Below are 17,837 nucleotides of genomic sequence, written 5' to 3' on the forward strand. Positions count from 1 at the left end.
TATCCGGTGGATAAGGACGGGTGGGGTGGGTGGGGGGATTCGTTCGCTCGGTCTCCGTAGGTCGGAGGTGGGGCTGGTCAGTCGGCGGTGTACGTAGACAGATCCGGCGTGGCGGCGACAGAGTAGATGCTGAGGATCTTGCCCTCGCTGGGCGCCCCCTTGCTGCTGAGCAGCACCAGCATGTACCTGCAGGCAGGGTGAGCAGCTCCGGGAACCGTGACAAGCAGGAGGGAGGCGGGAGCACCCATGCCCTGCCTGCGAGCCTGTGCAACCTCCATCTATCCATCCGTCCACCCCACTTTTCTCACATGCCAGGCGGAAGCAGGTTGCTGTTGGCGGGGGTGTCGAGCGACAGCGTGCCGTTCACGTTGGAGAGGATGTTGAGCCAGAGCGCACGTGCATCTGCGCAAGGGTGGCGGGAACCCGGCAGCCCGTCAGCCCAAACCACGCCGGCAGCCCATGGCAGGCTGCTCCCCCCCGGCCAGCGCCTGCTACCAGGCGCGTGCTGTGCGCCTGCTGCGGCTGTGCAGGCGCACCAAAGGCCATGGAGTGGGTGGCCACCCCGGTGCGGATCAGGATGGCTTTGGTGACGGGGTCGGCGGAGGTGTAGGTGATGTTGAGGTCGTCGCCGGGCAGCATGGAGTCGGGGAACGAGGTGATGACGGGGCGGGGCCCCAGGTTGAGGTACGGGGGCGAGAAGATCTCGGCGGTGGTGTCGTTGGTCACCTCTGAGGCGGCGGCCAGGACCTGCGAGCACGGGCAGGAGCGGGCAGGAGGCCAGGGCTGGCAGGCAGGTGAGGCTGCTGCCCAGGGCATGGGGCGGTGGGCAACGTGAGGGGCCACTCGCAGCTGGCAGCTGCTGCGCAGTGGAGGGCGAAGTGCTGGCGCCGCCCTGAGTCACCCTGCAGTCGGGCAGCAGCAGATGGACAGAGTGGTAGAGGCGGGGCCGCGCCGGCTCGTCCTGGCTGCCCGCCGCCGACCAGCGTGAGATGACGGGGTCGAAAATGGTGGGCTCGTAGCGGTACGGCTCGTGCGCCAGGGTGCACCGCTCCTCGCAGTCGTACGTGCTGCCGTCCTTGAACTCGTAAAACACGGGCTCGCCCTCGTCGTCGTTGCTCCACCCCTGCCCAGTCAGGCGGCAGGGTGAACAAGCAGGTGGCTGGCGCGCGAAAGTGTGTGCCTGGGAGTTTTGGGGCGTGGTGCGGCGCCGCCAGCCGCCCCGCCAGCCACAGCAACACACACGCTGGGGAATCGGCAGCGCCAAGCCCGGGCTCACCGCCTTGCCCGTGGCGGCGCCGCCAAACAGGCCGATGGTGCCGTCGCACAGGATGACTGCATCCCCCATCACTCGTGAGTAGGGCATGGGCCCCACCGCCCTCCAGGTGGCATTGGCGCCACCAGTCAGCTGCAGGGCAGAGGGTCAGGCAGGCGGGGGATGCCTTACAATGCACCACACAGGGCCATGCCGCTCACCCGTCAGTCCTTGGCTGTGAGATGCGGGCAGGGGCAGGGCAGGCTGCAGGTGTCAGTGAATCCAAGCTGAAACATTGAAGCCAGGGCGTGCGCCAGGGAGGTGCAGGCTCACATCAATCAGGTCTGCGGTGTCGCTGGCGGGGGTGTAGGGGTCGGCACGGTCCTCAGCCGAGCCGCCCGCCGCAAGCAGCACCACCTTCTTGTAGGGCGAGGCTATCGGCAGCGGCAGGCCCAGCCCTGCAAGGCAGGAGAAGACGACGCAGAGGCAACAGTGGATGCCTGCTGGAGGGAGGGGCTGCCCCCTGCAAGCAGGCAGGCAGCACAGCGGGCATAGTGCAGGGAGAGCGGGCAGGCAGGCCCGGGCACCTGTCTGTGGGTAGGACCAGGGGGCTCCTGGGCGGGGCGGGAGGTCCAGAACCTTATCGAAAGTGAAGGGGCCGGTGCGCTGGTACAGCATCTGCGGCAGACACAGGCGCAGGAAGGAGGTGGGAGGTGAGGGGTGGGGGAGCAGCAATGACGGCACGGAGCCCAGAAGCACTCCTGCCTCAGCCTCTGTCTGCCTGGTTGGCGGCTCGCAGCACTGCCACTGCCACTGGTGCCACTGCCAACCTCAGCACCATGCGCCCCTGCCCACGCACCAGCAAGGTGCCGGAGGACACGGCCACCTTGCCGTCTGGCAGGAGCACCAGGTGGGGGTAGGTGTGCACCGGCCAGGCCGCCGTCAGCTGCGGCTCCATCTCCCACTGGTCGCCGCCAAACGACCTGCAGGCAGGCGGGCAGGATGAGGGCAGCAGACGGTCTCGGGCACAGCATCGGCCAGGCCCCCCAAACCCACATGCCCTCCAACACACACACACACACCGCACGGCTCAGGCAGCCTTCCTTCCATACACCACCACCCCACACTATCACACACAAACACCCTCCTTACACACACCACCACCATGACAGCACCACACCACTACCACCACACCGCACACAGCACGAGGCCCGCCCACCTGCTCTTGGGGTCATACACGGTGTATGTGGGGTTGTCTGTGTCCTCTCTATCCTCGGCCACATACCCCGCCTGGCTGCTCTCCTTGACGCCCCCCACCACCAGCACGCTGCCGTCTGCCAGCGTCAGGACGCTGGGATACCAGCGCCCCGAGCCCATCTCGGCGCCGCTCCACAGCGTGCCGTTGCCGTGGTTGTAGGAGCGGAAGGCCTGCATCCCGTAGTCTTCGTCCTCATCCTTATCGCCGTGCCCGCCAAAGATGAAAACCTCGTTGTCGGCGGTGGTGGTCTGGGCTGCAGTGGGGAGGGGTTGGCAGCGGGGACTGAGAGGCGGGCAGCAGACGGCCTGGAAGCGGCATGCCTGCAGGAAGGGGCCACGCGTACCGGAGCAAAAGGTGTTCTTGCAGTCTGCAATCCCACACCCGACCAGGATTTCCTCGCCGCCCTTCTGGCTGACGCGGTATGTAGCCGTGGGGTATCTCAGCTTGCCGTCCACCTTGGCCGTGTTCTGCGGGCGATGCGGGGCGGGGCAGGGCGGGGCGTTGGTGGAAAGAGGAGGCGACGCTGAGCAGGACAGGTCGACACAGCAGGCTTCCGGGGCAGCTGGGCAGGAGAGGCGGGAGCAAAGGTGGTGGACCAGGCCGTGGTGGTCGTGCAACAGCAGCAGCAGCAGCGGAGAAGCAGGCCGCCGCTCACCGACCACCCCACAACGTCGCCATTCTTCATGAGGTTGGCGTACAGGAAGATGACGGGCACGGTACCGCCAGCCTCCCACGTGCCTGCAGCAGTTGTGGGGCAGGCGGAGAGGCAGGCCGTGTCGTGAACACGCCCTGACGGAGACTGCCGCAAACAGGGCTGCCAGCATAAATGAGGCGACAAGGACGGCACGGGCGGCACAGATGGCACGCACCCCTGCCGCCGGCCGGAATGTAGGTGTTGCCAGACCCCGCCGCCGTCACGTTTTGCAGTAAGCGCCTGTGCCGGCCCCGCTGCAGGTGGTGCGGGGCATGAAAGGCACTGGTGGTCAGCATGCATGGGCGCCTGGCGGCGATGCCGCAAGGCGCCGGTCGCACGCCGCCCCGCCTGCCGCCCCTTGCCCTTTGTGCCGCCACCTCCGCTGGTCAAATGGCTCCTGCACGTTGCTTGGAACGCACCTGGGCAGGCTGGCGCGGCGCCTCCAACCCCCGCCATGCTGCCGCAATTGGCGCGAGGGCGGCATGTGCCGCAAGCAGCAGCAGCACTGGCCACGGGGCCGCCATGCCGGCAAGTGGGCGCAAGGCGATCAAGCCGGGCGGCAGCAGCGGAGGTTTTCAACAACCCCTCCCCAGTGCCAGCTCCCCCTTGGGGTGGCGCTGGCATAATGCGGGGTCTGCAGTTTCGTCTAGTACGCTTTCGCGGGCGCTTGAACATGCCCTACAACAATGGAACGCTTGGAGCGGCTCACAGGCACTGCAGACGGCAGCGGGCACAGGGGCGGGTGCCTGCCACAAAACCGCTGTCACCCCATGCTGGCAGCTGTGTGTGCTGCCAGCACAATTTGAGCCGCCTGCATTCCATCTACTGCTCTGTGAAATGCCTAGGAATGAAATCAACGCAATGCATCAACCAAACACAATCGCCTGCTGCCTTCCAGCCGCATTTCCATGCCGTCCCGCCTGCTTCGCAACTCCATCCCTTGCCCTGGGGCTGGCTGGGGGGCGCCCTCAAGGCCCCCGGTTGTGCAGGTTCTCGTTGAGGGTGTCCATGGGCGTGTCGCTCATGCCGCTGGCCGCCATCCCAGGCTCGGGAGCACTGCCGCCGTCGGTGCTGGCGCCAGCTGCGTGAAGCTCCCGCCTGCAGCGGTGGGCACCGGCGGCGCTCTACGATGGCTTGTGCAGCTCGCGCCTGCAGCCATGTCGGGGGCTGCCAGGTGCTCAGCCCCCCGGCCTTCATGCTATTCCTGCTACACTGCCAGGGAAGCAGGCAATCCCCTCGGGCTAATCCCGGCAGCCGGCCAGCTGATGGCAGCAGCCACCCGCCTGATGTTCTCATTTTCTTCGCGCTGTCGGTTGGGCGTGTTGCTCTGCTCCCCGGCAGCCACCTTCATGTCGGGGAACTGCAGGCAGGCAGGCAGGCAGGCAGGCAGAGAGACAGGAAGGCAGGCGGGCAAAGTCCATGCACATAGTCTCCTTCAGCCCCTTGTCATTTGCGCGGCTCGGGCCTCCCCATCAGCAGCGCTGGAGTCAACGACCGACAGGCCTCAGGCTGGTCGCCGCGTGCAGCCTGCTCACCATCTCGTTCACCGACTGCTCTCCCTCAGGGAAGGCGGGCTTCTCTGTGCCGGCGATCTCCTCATACTTGGCCCGAGCCAGGTCCTCGCTGAGCGGGCCGCTGCAGTGGGGAGGCATGGGGGAAGGTGGGGAGGCAGGTGAGGAGACAGGCAGCGAGGAGCAGGTTTGGCAAGCACCAGTCGCAGGCGGCTCCCAGTCACTCGCTGGTCCCAGGCAGGCAAGCGGCCCTTCCTTCCCCTGCAACCCCTCCCACCTGTTGAAACCCGACTTGGTGCCTGGCGGCGCGTGCTCCATCTTGCCCGCCGCCCCCATGCCGCCGTGGCTCATCTCGGGCCCCCGCTCCGACTCCATGCCCACCGCACGCTTCACTTGCGCCGCGGCATCCTTGGCCTTGCTCAGCAGCACATTCACCCCCATCTCAACTGAATCTGCCAGCCCTTGGCCCGCCTGCGGCGGCGGCAGGGGTGGCAGGGCGAAGGGCGCAACGGGCACGTGGGGTTGCTGCTGGTGCTGGTTTCCATTACACTGCATGGTGTTGCACTGGGAGCACCAGGCCACGGCTGTGCCCCATGCGCCCCACCCATCCCTGGTACCTGCTCCATAGCAGTGTGAGGTGCATCCCGCGCCGTGCAGCATAGCACACCAGCTGCGCGTGGCAGCCAGAACTGGCTGTCGACAGCGAGCGGCAGCTCTGCGCCCACTCACATACTTGACCTCCTCCTTGGCCTGCTCTGCCGAAGCGGGGATGTTCTTGCCCCATACCACCTCCCGCTCCACGCCCTCGTCGCCTGGCCCCGGCACCTGCCGCCCGCCCGGCTGGCCCGCGCCGCCGCTGTAGGCAGGGTGGGTCTTGGCGGGGTCCTGGATGTCCTCAAAGGGCTTGTCAGTGGAGGCCTGAAGGGGTCAGCGCAGCCGGGTAAGTGTATGCCGTTTCGTAATCTCGTTATGGGCGGCGGCATGGCGCCGCCGTGCTTGGCCACCAACAGCAGCAACCCGAATGTGGGCAGCCTTGTTCGGGCAGCCAGCTGCAGCCCGTCCCACTGTACAAGGTTGGAAGCCCACCCCAGAGGCCAGGGCGCTGCCGCCGAGCTGCCGGCGCTGGTGAGCGGCAGCGCCCTGCAGGCAGCGCCGCCAGTGCGGGGAGCGCAGCAGTGACGCCATGCTGCTCGATTCTAGAACAGCGGAAGACAAGGCGAGCAAGAGGCAGAGGCAGGCTCCTGCAGGGAGGTGCTTCCATGCAACTGAAGAAAGCACTCGGCTCATGAGGCAGCCGTCCACCTGCTCCCCACACCATTTCTTCCCATTCCTGCCTCACTGTGAATCGCCAACCATGCAGCGTGCAGGCAAGAAGGCCGCCCAGGCTCAGGCCCTGAAGCAGCAGGTCAGTGGTGCGAAAGTGAGGGCGCCGGCTCGGCCAGCCGGCCAGCAGGGAGGGAGCGGGCAGGGGGCAGCAGGCCGAGGGAAGGCGTGGCGGTGCTGCCAAGGGCTGCGTCAGAGGTGGCTGGCCGCCGCCGCTGACCACCGTCCGCTGGCGCGCACCGCAACAGCTTACCGCCGTTGACCGCCCTCCTCTCTATGTGCCCTGCCTGCCCTCTGCAGGAGATCACTGCCCTGGAGAGCGTGGAGCTGGTCAGGATGCTGCTGAAGACTTCTGTCTACCACGTAAGCATTCGCTGCGGGTGCTGGCAGCTTGCGGGTGCTTCCGGCCAGCGTCGACCGCAGCAACTGAGCAGGAGCCGCTTGTGCTGCCCACCGCGCCCTCCCCCTACCTCCCCGCCTGCAGGTCAGCTTCCTGCGCGGCATCTTCCCTGAGGACCACTACCGGCCCATCGACATGAAGAACCTGGACAGTGAGCGCTGCTGCCGTCTGGCCGCTCACGCCCGCCTGCCTTTCTCATGTGACCACCAGTCCAGCCTTCTCTGAACCCTGCCCCCTCTTGCTGCCCGCTGCAGACATCGAGGTGCGCATGCTGACGGGAAAGACTGAGGAGGCGGCGCGTCTGGTGCAGTGGGTGGAGGGAGGTGAGTTGGCGGGGCTGCTGCCAGCACCCACTTCACCGCCCAGGCCCCAGCGCCACATCCGCTCGATCCCTCCCCTCCCACCTCCAGCTGCCGGTCCATGCTGCTCTGCGCGTCCGCCCACCACCTGCTCGGCAAGCACCCACCGCCCAGGAACACGCCGCATGCAGCCTCCCATGGCCTGCTTGCTCACTCCCTGTCCACGCCGCCGGCGCCTGCTCGCAGGCGTGGCCGACGCGCTGGCGCGCCGCTACCTGCGCAAGGTGTTCTTTGGCTTCAGCAGGGACAAGGAGGGCAAGGATCTGCTGGAGGAGGTGCGGCTGGGTGCTGGGTACTGGCTGGGTGCAAGGGAGGAGTTCTGCTGCTGTGGGTGCTGGCGCATGGTGGGTGCTGCTTGATGCGCCCCTTGATCTTCCCCCATGCATGTCCCCTCAGCTCCTGCCCTCACCCCCAAGTGCAGTACGTGTTCAGCTTCAGCTACGGCAAGGACGGCGAGGTGAGCATGGCCACCAACGGCGGCACCCGCTCCAAGCACAAGTTCAGCACCAAGGACAGCAAGCTGCAGGTGGGCAGTGGGTGCTTGGCCCAGTGCCTGCTCAGCTCCCCGATGGCGGCCTGCTCCGCCATTGCCCTGCTGGCTGCCGAACCTCACCTGCGCATGCCAGCGCTGCCGCACCCCGCACCTGGCGGCCCGTACCTGCAGGGCCCCACCCTGATGCAGATCAAGTACCAGGTGGTGCGCCTCATGCGCATGCTGGTGGAAGTGACCAACACGCTGGAGCAGGTGGGTGGACGGGTGGGCGAGGAGGGCTCAGGGGCAGGCAGGGAGGCAGGCAGTGAACCTGGCTGCCTCTAACAGACAGACATGTGACCCCTCTGGTGGTGTCCTCCGCCATGCCGCACCCCTCCCACACCTCTGCCCCTCCCACACTCACCCCTGCCTGGCCCCTGCCTGTGCAGGTCCCCGCCGAGCGCTACCTGTTCATGAAGCTGACCTACACCGACGACACGCCCGACGAATACGAGCCCCCCATGTTTGGCCCTGCGCCCGACGGCGGCGTGGGCTGCTTCTCCCGCATGCCCTTTGTCATGGAGATCGGCGCGGTGGACACCAAGCACATCAAGGCAAGCACAGACCATGTAGGAGCTGTTCCCGGCAGGCACAGCACTTCGCTGAGGCTGTGGGTGCAGGCATCATGGGCAGGCAGGACCCACCAGCCGCCTCACCCTGCCACCCTGCGCCTGCCTCTGTGCTCTCCTGCAGACCACGATGTCTGTCAAGTCTCTGCTGGACACGGTGGATGTGTCGTGGGAGCGCGACGACATCCCCGTCGCAGACGACAACTCCAGCCTCTTCCAGCAGCACACCACCGCCGCGCCCTCCAACACCACGCGCGGCGGCGACGGCGCCGCGCAGGTGGGCAGGGGGCGGGGTGGCGCCTGAGTTGAGAGGCAGGGGTGTGCGGATGCCATTGGGAGCATCCGCTGAGCAGGACCTGGCTATGCCACCTGCTTACCGCTGCCTGCCTGCCTGCCTGCCTGCAGGAGGGGTCGATGGGCGGTGGGTTCAGCTGCGCCGGGGCGCCCGCCAAGCACGAGACCCCCATGAAGGACGTGCAGGAGGTCACAAAGGTGTGCAGTGGCTGGGCCTGCCCTCTGCCCTGCCCTGCCACTACAGCCTTGCCCGCCACACCCATGCCCTGCTCGCACCCTCACCCCGCCTGGCCCCCACCTGCTGCAGGCGCTCACGCCGGCCTCTGGCCCCATGCCCGCCAGCGCCGCCGCCGCCGGCGAGCACATGTCGGAGCAGGTGGATGAGATCCGGGCCTGGGTGCTGGCCCGCCCTCTGCCCGAGTGCCACATCCTGGACGCCCTGGCCCGCTTCAGCCACCGCCCCTCCTTTGACATCGACGCCATCTTCGCCACCCTGCAGCGCCAGGGCGTGCTGGTGAGGCGCAGCCACCGCCGCTGCTTCTGTGCGGCTGTGGTGCCGCTGCGGGAGAGGAGGAAGTGGCGGGATGCGTGGGCGGCCTGCCCCCTGTCTCACCAGCAGGTTACTAAAGACCACCACACCCCAGCCCAGCTTTTACAATTGTTTCGGCCTTCATGCTGTGCTGCTGCAGGTGCCCACAGGCGAGCCCGACAACTACAAGATCGTCAAGGCCCCGCCCGAGGCGGCGGCGGCTGCAGAGGCGGCGCCCACAGAGCCCATTTCCGCCGCCGCTGTGGAGCTGCTGGAGGCAGCAGAGGCGATGGGGCGCTTGACCGTGGGCATGCACTCGCAGCAGGGCGGCCTGCACGAGGCGCCCGGCAGCCAGCGCACCGTCAGCGTGGCCGACAAGCGCAAGGCGGGGCCGGAGGAGAGCGAGGGCGGGGTGCGACCCACACAGCTCGTCTTCCCTGACACCCAGCAGGCCAGCCAGGCGGGCGGCCCCAAGAGGCGCAAGGCCAGCGTTGTGGACGAGCCCATCAGCCAGCACGGGCGCCAGCGCAGGGGCGCGGGGGCGGGGGCTGCTGTGGCAGCCGAGGCCTCTGCGGGGGCGCGCCGCCGCAGCGCGCGCCACATGCACTGAGCCGCTCCTGCAGGCATGCGCTGCAACACTGCGACACCTGTCTGCACTGCAGCTGACATGCAATGCACCTTTCCTGGGTGCACGTGCATTTGACCACCCGCCGCTATGCACCCGCCTGATGTCGACATTCGTAAATTACTTACACGACTGAAGCAGTGGGTCACTGTCAGGCAAAGGAGCATGCAACAGAGCCCAAAATGCACACACCAGCCAGGCACCTCACGCGGCTGGCTGCCCCTCTGCGCCAGCCGCCAGCAGCACCGCCACCGCCTCGCGCTTGTTGACCCTGGCAATATCCAGTGCCGTCTTGCCCTGCTCGTTCATCGCGCCCTTGTCGGCTCCGTGCTCCAGCAGCAGCTGCACGCACTCCGCGCTGCCTCGCCGCGCCGCCAGCTGCAGCGGCGCCCACCCCTGCTCGCACGCCTGGTCGACCCTGCCGCCCCCAAACCTGCCCGTGCCCAGCAGCAGGCGCAGGATGCCGGCCCTGCCGGCGGCGGCTGCCACGTGCAGCGGCGTGCCACCCTCCCCCATGGCCTGGTTGCCCAGCGTGGGGTCGGCGCCCGCGCCCAGCAGCAGCTCCACGGCACGCTCGTCCTGCAGCAGATGCAGACGCGTTAGCCGCCAGATGGGCAAGGCATGTGAGGGCGGCCCGCGGGCACACGCTGCGCTCTCCAGCCCGCCCCCCAGCCCCAGCAGCGCGCCCAGCCAGCCACAGCCTCGACCCACGGCAGCCCACCGTGCCCCCACCCCCCACCAAACGGCCCCAGCCTCCCACCTGCGCCTCCAGGGCCAGGTGCAGCGGCGTGGAGCCGCTCGTGTCCCGCAGGTCCAGCAGCGCGCCGCGCCCCGCCAGCAGGCGCAGCATGCCCAGGTCGCCGCCCTCCGCCGCCACGTGCAGCGGGGCCTGGTGCAGGGAGGGCACCGGCACCGCGCAGTCCAGGCCCCTGGCGCGCACGCTCCACCCCCCCGCGGCATACCGGCTCGTGTCCCTGCACGGCAGGCGGCGGGGGTGGGTTGGGGGGCAGGCGTGTGGCAGGGGCAGGGCGGGGGTGGGCAGGGGTAGCCGATGGCGGTATCCCGCTGTGCACCCAAGACCCAGCACAGGACAGCACATCGCACAGCACGTGCAGGCGCTGCTGCTGCCGCCGCCGCCGCCGCTCCCGCCCCTCCACACCCGCCTGTTCTGCACGTCTGGGCTGGCGCCATAGTCCAGCAGCAGCTGCGCCGCCTCCAGCTGCGCCGTGTCGGCGGCCAGGTGCAGCGGGGTGTTGCCGGCGGCGTCAGGAAGGTCAAGGCAGTGGGGCTTCCCCGCCGCCTGCTGCTGCCCGCTCGTGCCCCCATTCTGCTGCTGCTCCTGCCCATCAGCCTCCCCCAGCTGCTGCGCCGGCTGCAGGCCCCCATGCCCCTCCTGCAGCTCGCCTGGGCCGCCATCCCCGCCACCAGCTGCTGCTGCCGCAGGCGCGGCCCCGGTGAAGCCGGCGGTCGCCGCCACCGGCAGCAGCTGGCGCAGCAGCTGCAGGTGCCCCCCGGCGACCAGGTTGTGCCACAGGCTGCGCCCATCCATGTCCCGCGCCGCCGCCAGCCCCTCCTCCCGCCTCAGCAGCTCCACCAGGCGCTGCCCCGCCTCCGCGGCCCCGCCCTGCTCCTCGCCGGCACCTGCAGCGCTCTCTGCGCCGGCGTCGGCCGCCGCCAGCAGGCGCCGCGCGCGGCTCAGCAGCGCCAGCGCCTGCAGCTGGCCGCAGTAGCGGCGGTCGAGGCGGGCCGCCACGGTGACGACGCCCGCCACCGCGCCGCCGTTGCCTTTGCCCAGCACCTCCCACATCTCCTCCCGCGACTCAAAGTCGTCCACAGCCTCCAGGAGGAAGTCGTCGGTGAAGGAGTAGGCAGCGGGGTCGCGCTCATCGGAGGCTGGGCTGCAGGCGGGTGCGGCGAGGGCGTTTGGGCAGGGGGAAGGGGAGGCGATGAGGGAGGTGAGCGGTGGGGAGGCAGCGAGCTGGAGGTGGGCATGCGATGACGGGCACCGTGGTCAACAGCAGCAATGGCAATCGGTTTCTGGGAGGCGGCACCCGCTGCCCAAGACTGCCCTACCCGCCTGCCCGGTCGGCACCCGCCACCCTCCTGTCCCCGCTCACTGGCGCGTCACGTAGGCCGTCAGCAGCTCGTCCCGCAGCGCGGGCCGCCCGCGGATCACTTCCTTGAGCAGGCTGAACAGCGCCTTCTCAAACAGGTCCACGCGGCTGGCCTCATCCAGCGCCTCCACCCAGGCCGCCACCTCGCCCTGCAGCCGCGGCGAGGGCGGCTCCGGCCCGCCGTCGGCGTCTAGGCGCTGCCGCTTGGAGGCTGCAGGGGAGGGGCCATTCATGTAGCCAATGAGGGTCTCTTCATGGCTCGTGTTCCTGTGCAGCTGAAGCCGACAAGAGGGTGCAGCCCACCTGGCGCGCGGGCCTCCGCCTCCCGCCGCGCCTCTCTGAGTTCCTCGTGAGCGCCGAACGGCTCCCAGCTGGCACCCTGTGACCATACTAGCGTACTATCTGTGACAACGCCTTGCAAAGCCAGCTGCACGAGGCCCTCCAGAGAAACGGGCCCCTCAGCGGCCTGGTTGCGAACAAAAAACCAAGCATCCATGAATGCTTAATGGTAGATGATTACGATGATTTATTGAGGCAATGCAGCTCGACTTTCCGGAATTGGCAATATGCGGTGGCCGTGCTGCGCTCAGGGACTCTACAAGGTCCTCCTGCCGCCTTTCAGATCGATACATCCACTCACCACGCAGCTTTGAAACCCAGCACTGCTACCATCAATCGCCTCCGCTGCTGCCGGCCCCATCGTGCACCCTCTCCTGGCTGCTCTACTCCCGGCTGGCAGGCCCTGAGGGGCCCCTTGGGCAGGGATGACGGCGGAGTCCATTTCAGAATGGAAGCACAAGAGCGTCCGGGCGCACCGGCGCAAGGTGCGGGCGCCGCCTGCTGCACCTGGCCAGCCGCTCGGCCTCCCCGCCGCTGCCAGCGCCTGCTCAGCAGCCTGCCTGCGCCGGCCTTCAGGTGTTCACGCTGGGCTGGAACTCTGAGGGCAAGCGGCTGGCCAGCGGGTCTGTTGACCAGACTGTGCGCATCACTCGGGTGGATGACCACTGCAACGTGAGGGGTGCATGAAATGCTGCTGGCATGCTGCAGGCTTGCAGCCTGGTTTCAGTCTGCAAGAGCAGCTTGCGGCAGCATGCAGCGCTGGGCAGCAGCGTGTGGGCGGGCGTTCATAGCACGAGCTGCCTCCTGGCCTGCAGCTGAAGCAGGAGTCTGAGCTGCGGGGGCACAACGACGGCGTCACATACCTCAAGTGGCACCCCACACACCCCGACAAGCTGGCCTCCATCGCCGGGCAGGAGAAGAGCGTGCGGTGCGTGGCGGGCTCTTGCAAGCGCCGGCCTGGCTCCTTCCGCGCTCGCGCCCTCCTCGGCACCCTGGCATTGAGCGGGCTGCCTCCTGCAGTGGCCTCATTGCACCGCAGTTGCAGCCAGGCATCACTTGACTTCGCCCCTCCCCCTCGCTGCCCCGAACTGCCTGCCATCGTGGCCCCGCTCCTCGCTGCCGCCAGGTTCTGGGACACTCGCTCCTCCAAGAACACAGCGACCGTGTCCACCCCTGGCTCCAACCTGTACATGGCCTGGTCTCCTGACAGCCACCACGTGGCGGTGGGCAACCGCGAGGATGTGGTGTCCATCGTGGACACGCGGTGAGCTGGGTGCTGAGGTGGCCGCTGGACTGGCCGCTGAGGTGGCGCCCAGGTGGCACCAAACTGGCGCCCGCTTCTTTTCGGCTGCCTGGCCGGCGCCAGCGTGCTCCCATTCCTGCCTGGCTGCGCCTGCCTGCATTCTGGACCGCCGCCAACAGCCTGCCTGCCGCCGCAACCTGGCATGCACGCCCGCCGCCACCCCTGCCTGCTGCAGCAAGATGAAGGTGGCCCACAAGTACCCCTACAAGTTCCAAGTGAATGAGATGGCCTACACGCGGGACGGCAAGCAGCTGCTGATGTGCACTGGGCAAGGTGGGTCAGGCGCAGAGCAGGCGAGGCAGGCGTTTGGGGCGCGGAGTGAAACGGCCAGCGAGGCCTAGGCTGGAGGGCGTTCGCTGCCGCCATGCGCCACCCACCATGCCCGCCCTGCCCGCCTGTGCACCTTCCAGGGGATGTTGAGATCCTGAGCTTCCCAGACATGCGCAAGCAGCGAGCGCTCAAGGGCCACACCGCCCCCGTCATGTCGGTGGCGCTGGACCGGCAGCAGCGGTTCATCGCCACGGGCGGTACGGATGCGGTGGCGTGCCTGTGGGATACGCAGGTGGGTGGTGGGTGTGGCCGGTCAGCGAGGCGCAGGGCAACCTGTTGGTTCCGATGCCCTGCCCTGCCCTGCGCTGCACTGTGCACGTGCCCGCCTCTGATGGTACCAATCACAGCAACAACTGCTGGGCGGCTGCCGTGCCGCCATGCCTCTGCAGGACTACATCTGCCAGCGGACATACATAGCCATGGACTACCCCATCCGGTGCCTCAGGTGCGGTGCCTGGGTCCCTGCGCAGCATCCCCAGCCTGCAGCAGGGGTTCTGGGCGACAGGCATAGCACTGGCTCCCCTGCGATGCCACAGCCGCCTGCTTGGCTATTAGCTGATCTTCTACCCCTTTGCCTTGCTGGTGCAACCTGTGCCGTGCCACGCCCTCCCTTTCCCCCTTCTGCAGCTTCAGCCATGACTCGCGGTATCTGAGTATAGCCGGGGAGCAGGCGGTGCTGGATGTGGAGAATGTGGAGAGCGGGCAAAGCCTGGGGCGGCTAGTGCTCAACGCCCAGTGAGTGCGCCGCCATGGTGGCAAACTTGCGTTTGTGAGGCTTGCGCAAAGGTGTAAGGGAGTGCGGCGCCAGGTGCATGGCAAGCGCAATGGGCGGGGAGAACGGCTGCTCAGCACCGTCTCCCTTGTTTTTTTATTGCCGCCCCGGTCCCCTGCAGCCCAGAGGACGTGGCATGGAATCCGCGGCACCACATGCTGGCCTATGTGGGAGCGTACGGGCGGGACAGCACTGGAATGGAATATGGGGAGATTGAGTTCCGGTGGAAATGACGGGGCGAGCGAGGCGGCCTCCCGCCTTCTCTGCTTGGGTGCTTGCCGCCGGCTGGCTTGTAACTCGCTCTGCAACAGAGACCTGAGTCACCCAGATCACACAGCATCTTGATCAGAGGCAACTGCTGGCAGCAGTGCGCCTGGGAATGAGGAATTCCAGTGTGGCGGCGGCGGCAGGTTTCGCGCCAGGCGGGACAGCCGGCGGCGGGACATCCTCGCGCTCCTTGAATCAGAGGGTCGTGATCGCCGGTACTGTTCACACGACCAATCTGGCTTTCAGGACGCGTGCGAAGACCTCCTAGCTTTCTGCGCGTGCACTGCGACACTGCTTCAGGTGCGACACACGCATGCGGCGTCTGTGCGGTCTGAGACGCTCGTACAAGGCTGATCCAGGACGTAGCGGAACGGCCGGAAGTGCTCCAATGTGGCAGCCTGCGCGCTGCCTGTGGCCAACGGCAGCGGGCGCTCCCACCTGGCGGCAGCGGTAGGTGCCTCGATCCAGGCTTGCCCGGTCTGACAATCCAGTGGCTGGCTCCTGAACTTTGCAGCCATGGCAGCCACAGAGGACTTCCAGCGGGCGCTGGACCGGATTGCGCAGCACCTGGCGCCAGAGAGCGAGGCGACGTCGCAGGCGGCGGCGTCGGTCACGATCACGCTGATGCTGCAGCAGACCCGCCTGCCTGCAGACCTGGGCCCCATCACCGCACGCCTAGCCAGCCTGTTGGAGGCTGGGGAGCTAGCTGTGCAGGTATCTAAAGCCGTTTGACTTGATTGCGGGGTGCTCTTGCCGCCGCCAGCCTCGAGGCGTTGGCGTCACGCTCCATTGGCCCGCCTCCCCTTGATACGATGTGCAGAGAAATGCGGCGGCAGCCTTGTCAGCATGTCTGGAGAGCAGCGACACGCCGGTGGTGGCCTGCATAGAGAACCGCGTGGTGAGCGCAGCGGCAAGCCATGAATGCACCGCCAGCCACGATTGCCTGCTATGCGAGCAGGCACCACCAGCTGGCTGAGCAAGCTGGCTGAGCTTGCACTGGCAACATGAGACCCCGAGCCGGCTTTGCAAGTCCTGACCCTGCACCTGGGGCCCGGGTGCAGGCTGAGCGTGCGGCTGCACTGCTGGAGGGCGGCGCGGAGGATGGCAGCCTGGTGCTCAACCTGCTGGTGCTGCTGGGCACGCTGGGGGAGGCCAGCGAGGAGACGGCACAGCTGGTGCTAGATGCCGGCGGGCCGCAGCAGCTGCTGCGCCATGCGGAGTTGCAGTGCACCGAGCAGCTGCAGGAGGCGGCGGTGGATGGCTGCTGCAAGCTGGCCGCCAGCAGTGCCGCCGCCAAGGATGCGATGGCGGCGGCGGGCGCCCTGCCCCGTCTGGCCGCGCTGCTGCTGGGCGGCGGCGATGGCGGCAGCGGCAACGGGAGCGGGAGCGGGGCCGAGGTGCGCGTGCGGGCGCTGCTGTGCCTGGGCATGCTGGTGGGCGGCTCCCCGGAACGGCAGCTGGAGCTGGCGGGCGTGCCGGGCGCCGTGCCCGCCCTGCTGCGCCTCATGCGGCAGCAGGATGACCACGACTGCCAGCAGATTGCGGGGGGGCTGTTTAAAGAGCTGGCCGGCAACGCGGAGGCCAAGGGCGCCATCGCAGCGGCGCTCAAGGAGCAGCAGGCGGCAGACGCCAGCGCCAAGTTTTTGTGAGCGTCTCGCTGGTTCAACTCTGCTCTGCTGTTGTCCTATTGGTTGACCTGGCTGGTTGCGCACTGCGCCAATCCACACTGCTGTAAAACAAGCACGCGACGGGAGCATGGTGGGAACCCGTTTGTCACTCAATGCCGCGGCCACAGCGACGCCTCCTCTTCCGCCGCCAGCCCCACCTGCTCGCCGCTCAGCTGCCACAGCTCTGCCGCAAGCGCTGGATCGCGAGCTGCCGCCGAGGCACGCCTTGGCTGCAGGGCGTGCAGATACAGCTCGTGCCTTCCTTCCAGCTCTGGCGACAGAGCGGCGTACAGCGGCGTGCTGGCGCCCTGCGCCGCCGTCTGGAAGCAGGAGGCGGCCAGCCAGCGCAGCGGCGACTGCAGCGCTCCTGGCACGTTGCCAAAGATGCCGGTGTTGACGCGGCCGGGGCTCACGGAGGAGCAGGTGACGGTGCTGTGGCGCTGCTGCAGCCGCCGCGACAGCTCAGCCGTCATCAGCACGTTGCACAGCTTGGAGCAGGCGTAGTGGGCATACCAGCTGCCGCTGCCGCTACTGTCCAGCTGCCGCCGCCCGGTGCGCTCGTCACGGGCGATGCGCAGGCTGCCGCGGTGGTGTGCCTCGCTGGCCACAGTCACGACGCGACCCCCCGGCGCCATCAGCGGCAGCAGCAGACGGGTGAGCAGGTAGGGGCCCAGGTGGTTGGGGCGCCAGTGTGAGCAGCTGCCATCCGGTCCTGGCGGCAGCCCCATCACGCCCGCGTTGTTCACCAGGCAAGCCAGCTCTGTGGATGGAGCTGATGCTTGCAGCTCAGCAGCAAAGTGCCTGATGGAGACATAGTCGTCGAGATCGAGGAGGCGGCATTCGCAGGAGCCGGGCAGGCGGCGGGCATCCAGGCTGGCCTTGGCCGCCTCGCAGCGCTGCAAGCTGCGACAGGCCATGATCACGTGGTGCCCTGCGCCTCGAAGCCCTGCCGCCACCTCCAACCCTGCAGTGGCACGAGAGCTTGCGGAGGGGTAGGCGGCAGCAACACCGGCAACGGCGGCAGCGGCGGCGGCAGTGGTGGCAGAGAACAGCGCTGCGGCGGTCGATTGGCTGTTGTTTTTTGCCATACCTATCCCGTTATTTGCTCCTGAAACAACGCTTGTTCGATCGATTCGAGTTGAGGCGGGCCCCATGTGAATGTGATGGCGACCGATGGCGGGCTGCTGGAGGTGGGATGATTCGATTATAGGTGTGGAGATTGAGCAGGCTCTCTGATATGGCAGTCCACGAGAGCGTAGTGCTTGCAGTACACAGTGCAATCAAAAGCGGAGTGCGCCCAGCACCGTGGGATAGCGCTTGGGTTGAGCGGCGTGGGATAGGTGGGACGTTCAGTCGGCCCTCGACACGCACACTCTCCCGTGTCTTCCTGCCCAGAGCAGAATGAGCCAAGCCACCGCCTTCCGGCATGGACAGCGGCCCAGCAGCCCCAGCAAGGTGCTGCTGGCCTCCAACGCCCAGCCCGATAGCCCCAGCGATGAAGCTTGGTCGCTGAAAGCCCATCCTGGAGGCGCCTCCAGGATCCCGCGCCCTCCCCAGGCCGTTCCAACAACTCCAGGCGACCAAGGCATCAAGCACGGGGTGCGGCGCGGCCCAGCTTGCTGCAGCTGTCGTCACCTGCCGCCGCCGCCGCCACCTGTGCCGCCACCTGCCCCAGCCACTCAGGTCCAGCACCCCCCCC

General features: G+C 67.8%; 7 protein-coding genes across 7 annotated transcripts in view; 4 read left to right on the plus strand and 3 right to left on the minus strand.

The window, feature by feature from the left end:
* Window positions 1-77: 77 nt before the first annotated feature.
* CHLNCDRAFT_142582 (hypothetical protein) lies at window positions 78-3,660 on the minus strand (the record flags this gene model as incomplete). The annotated part of the gene is made up of 13 exons (XM_005842770.1): window positions 78-186; window positions 309-402; window positions 537-747; window positions 902-1,123; window positions 1,277-1,405; window positions 1,586-1,710; window positions 1,840-1,930; window positions 2,112-2,235; window positions 2,472-2,763; window positions 2,854-2,977; window positions 3,166-3,248; window positions 3,380-3,458; window positions 3,652-3,660. The coding sequence occupies 13 exons, from the start codon at window positions 3,658-3,660 to the stop codon at window positions 78-80; spliced, it is 1,692 nt and encodes a 563-aa protein (XP_005842832.1).
* Window positions 3,661-6,069: 2,409 nt separating this feature from the next.
* CHLNCDRAFT_142584 (hypothetical protein) lies at window positions 6,070-9,331 on the plus strand (the record flags this gene model as incomplete). The annotated part of the gene is made up of 12 exons (XM_005842757.1): window positions 6,070-6,120; window positions 6,339-6,401; window positions 6,523-6,589; window positions 6,693-6,761; window positions 6,984-7,072; window positions 7,219-7,323; window positions 7,462-7,542; window positions 7,719-7,898; window positions 8,023-8,175; window positions 8,304-8,390; window positions 8,500-8,706; window positions 8,882-9,331. 12 exons carry the CDS (start codon window positions 6,070-6,072, stop codon window positions 9,329-9,331), a joined length of 1,602 nt encoding a protein of 533 aa, XP_005842819.1.
* Window positions 9,332-9,550: 219 nt separating this feature from the next.
* CHLNCDRAFT_142585 (hypothetical protein) lies at window positions 9,551-12,160 on the minus strand (the record flags this gene model as incomplete). The annotated part of the gene is made up of 6 exons (XM_005842771.1): window positions 9,551-9,925; window positions 10,107-10,320; window positions 10,456-11,244; window positions 11,464-11,671; window positions 11,764-11,839; window positions 12,101-12,160. The coding sequence occupies 6 exons, from the start codon at window positions 12,158-12,160 to the stop codon at window positions 9,551-9,553; spliced, it is 1,722 nt and encodes a 573-aa protein (XP_005842833.1).
* A 64-nt stretch (window positions 12,161-12,224) lies between these two features.
* CHLNCDRAFT_142586 (hypothetical protein) lies at window positions 12,225-14,437 on the plus strand (the record flags this gene model as incomplete). Its single annotated transcript, XM_005842758.1, has 9 exons — window positions 12,225-12,284; window positions 12,376-12,471; window positions 12,615-12,727; window positions 12,926-13,063; window positions 13,278-13,375; window positions 13,513-13,664; window positions 13,822-13,877; window positions 14,060-14,167; window positions 14,326-14,437. The coding sequence occupies 9 exons, from the start codon at window positions 12,225-12,227 to the stop codon at window positions 14,435-14,437; spliced, it is 933 nt and encodes a 310-aa protein (XP_005842820.1).
* A 550-nt stretch (window positions 14,438-14,987) lies between these two features.
* On the plus strand, window positions 14,988-16,120 carry CHLNCDRAFT_142587 (hypothetical protein; the record flags this gene model as incomplete). The annotated part of the gene is made up of 3 exons (XM_005842759.1): window positions 14,988-15,185; window positions 15,292-15,369; window positions 15,533-16,120. The coding sequence occupies 3 exons, from the start codon at window positions 14,988-14,990 to the stop codon at window positions 16,118-16,120; spliced, it is 864 nt and encodes a 287-aa protein (XP_005842821.1).
* Window positions 16,121-16,284: 164 nt separating this feature from the next.
* Window positions 16,285-17,274, minus strand: CHLNCDRAFT_10993 (hypothetical protein; the record flags this gene model as incomplete). The annotated part of the gene is made up of 2 exons (XM_005842772.1): window positions 16,285-17,102; window positions 17,229-17,274. Coding segments are annotated over 2 exons (864 nt in total), but the record flags the coding sequence as incomplete, so codon positions are not given.
* A 265-nt stretch (window positions 17,275-17,539) lies between these two features.
* Window positions 17,540-17,837, plus strand: part of CHLNCDRAFT_142589 (hypothetical protein) — a gene marked incomplete at both ends in the record, with an annotated part of 8,919 nt that continues 8,621 nt past the window's right edge. Inside the window, one exon of the mRNA XM_005842760.1 lies at window positions 17,540-17,643. Coding sequence (XP_005842822.1) covers window positions 17,540-17,643 — 104 coding nt within the window. The remainder of the gene's footprint in view (window positions 17,644-17,837) is intronic.

The sequence above is a fragment of the Chlorella variabilis genome (genome assembly GCF_000147415.1).
Source record: "Chlorella variabilis unplaced genomic scaffold CHLNCscaffold_43, whole genome shotgun sequence".
Classification (NCBI taxonomy): Eukaryota; Viridiplantae; Chlorophyta; class Trebouxiophyceae; order Chlorellales; family Chlorellaceae; genus Chlorella; species Chlorella variabilis.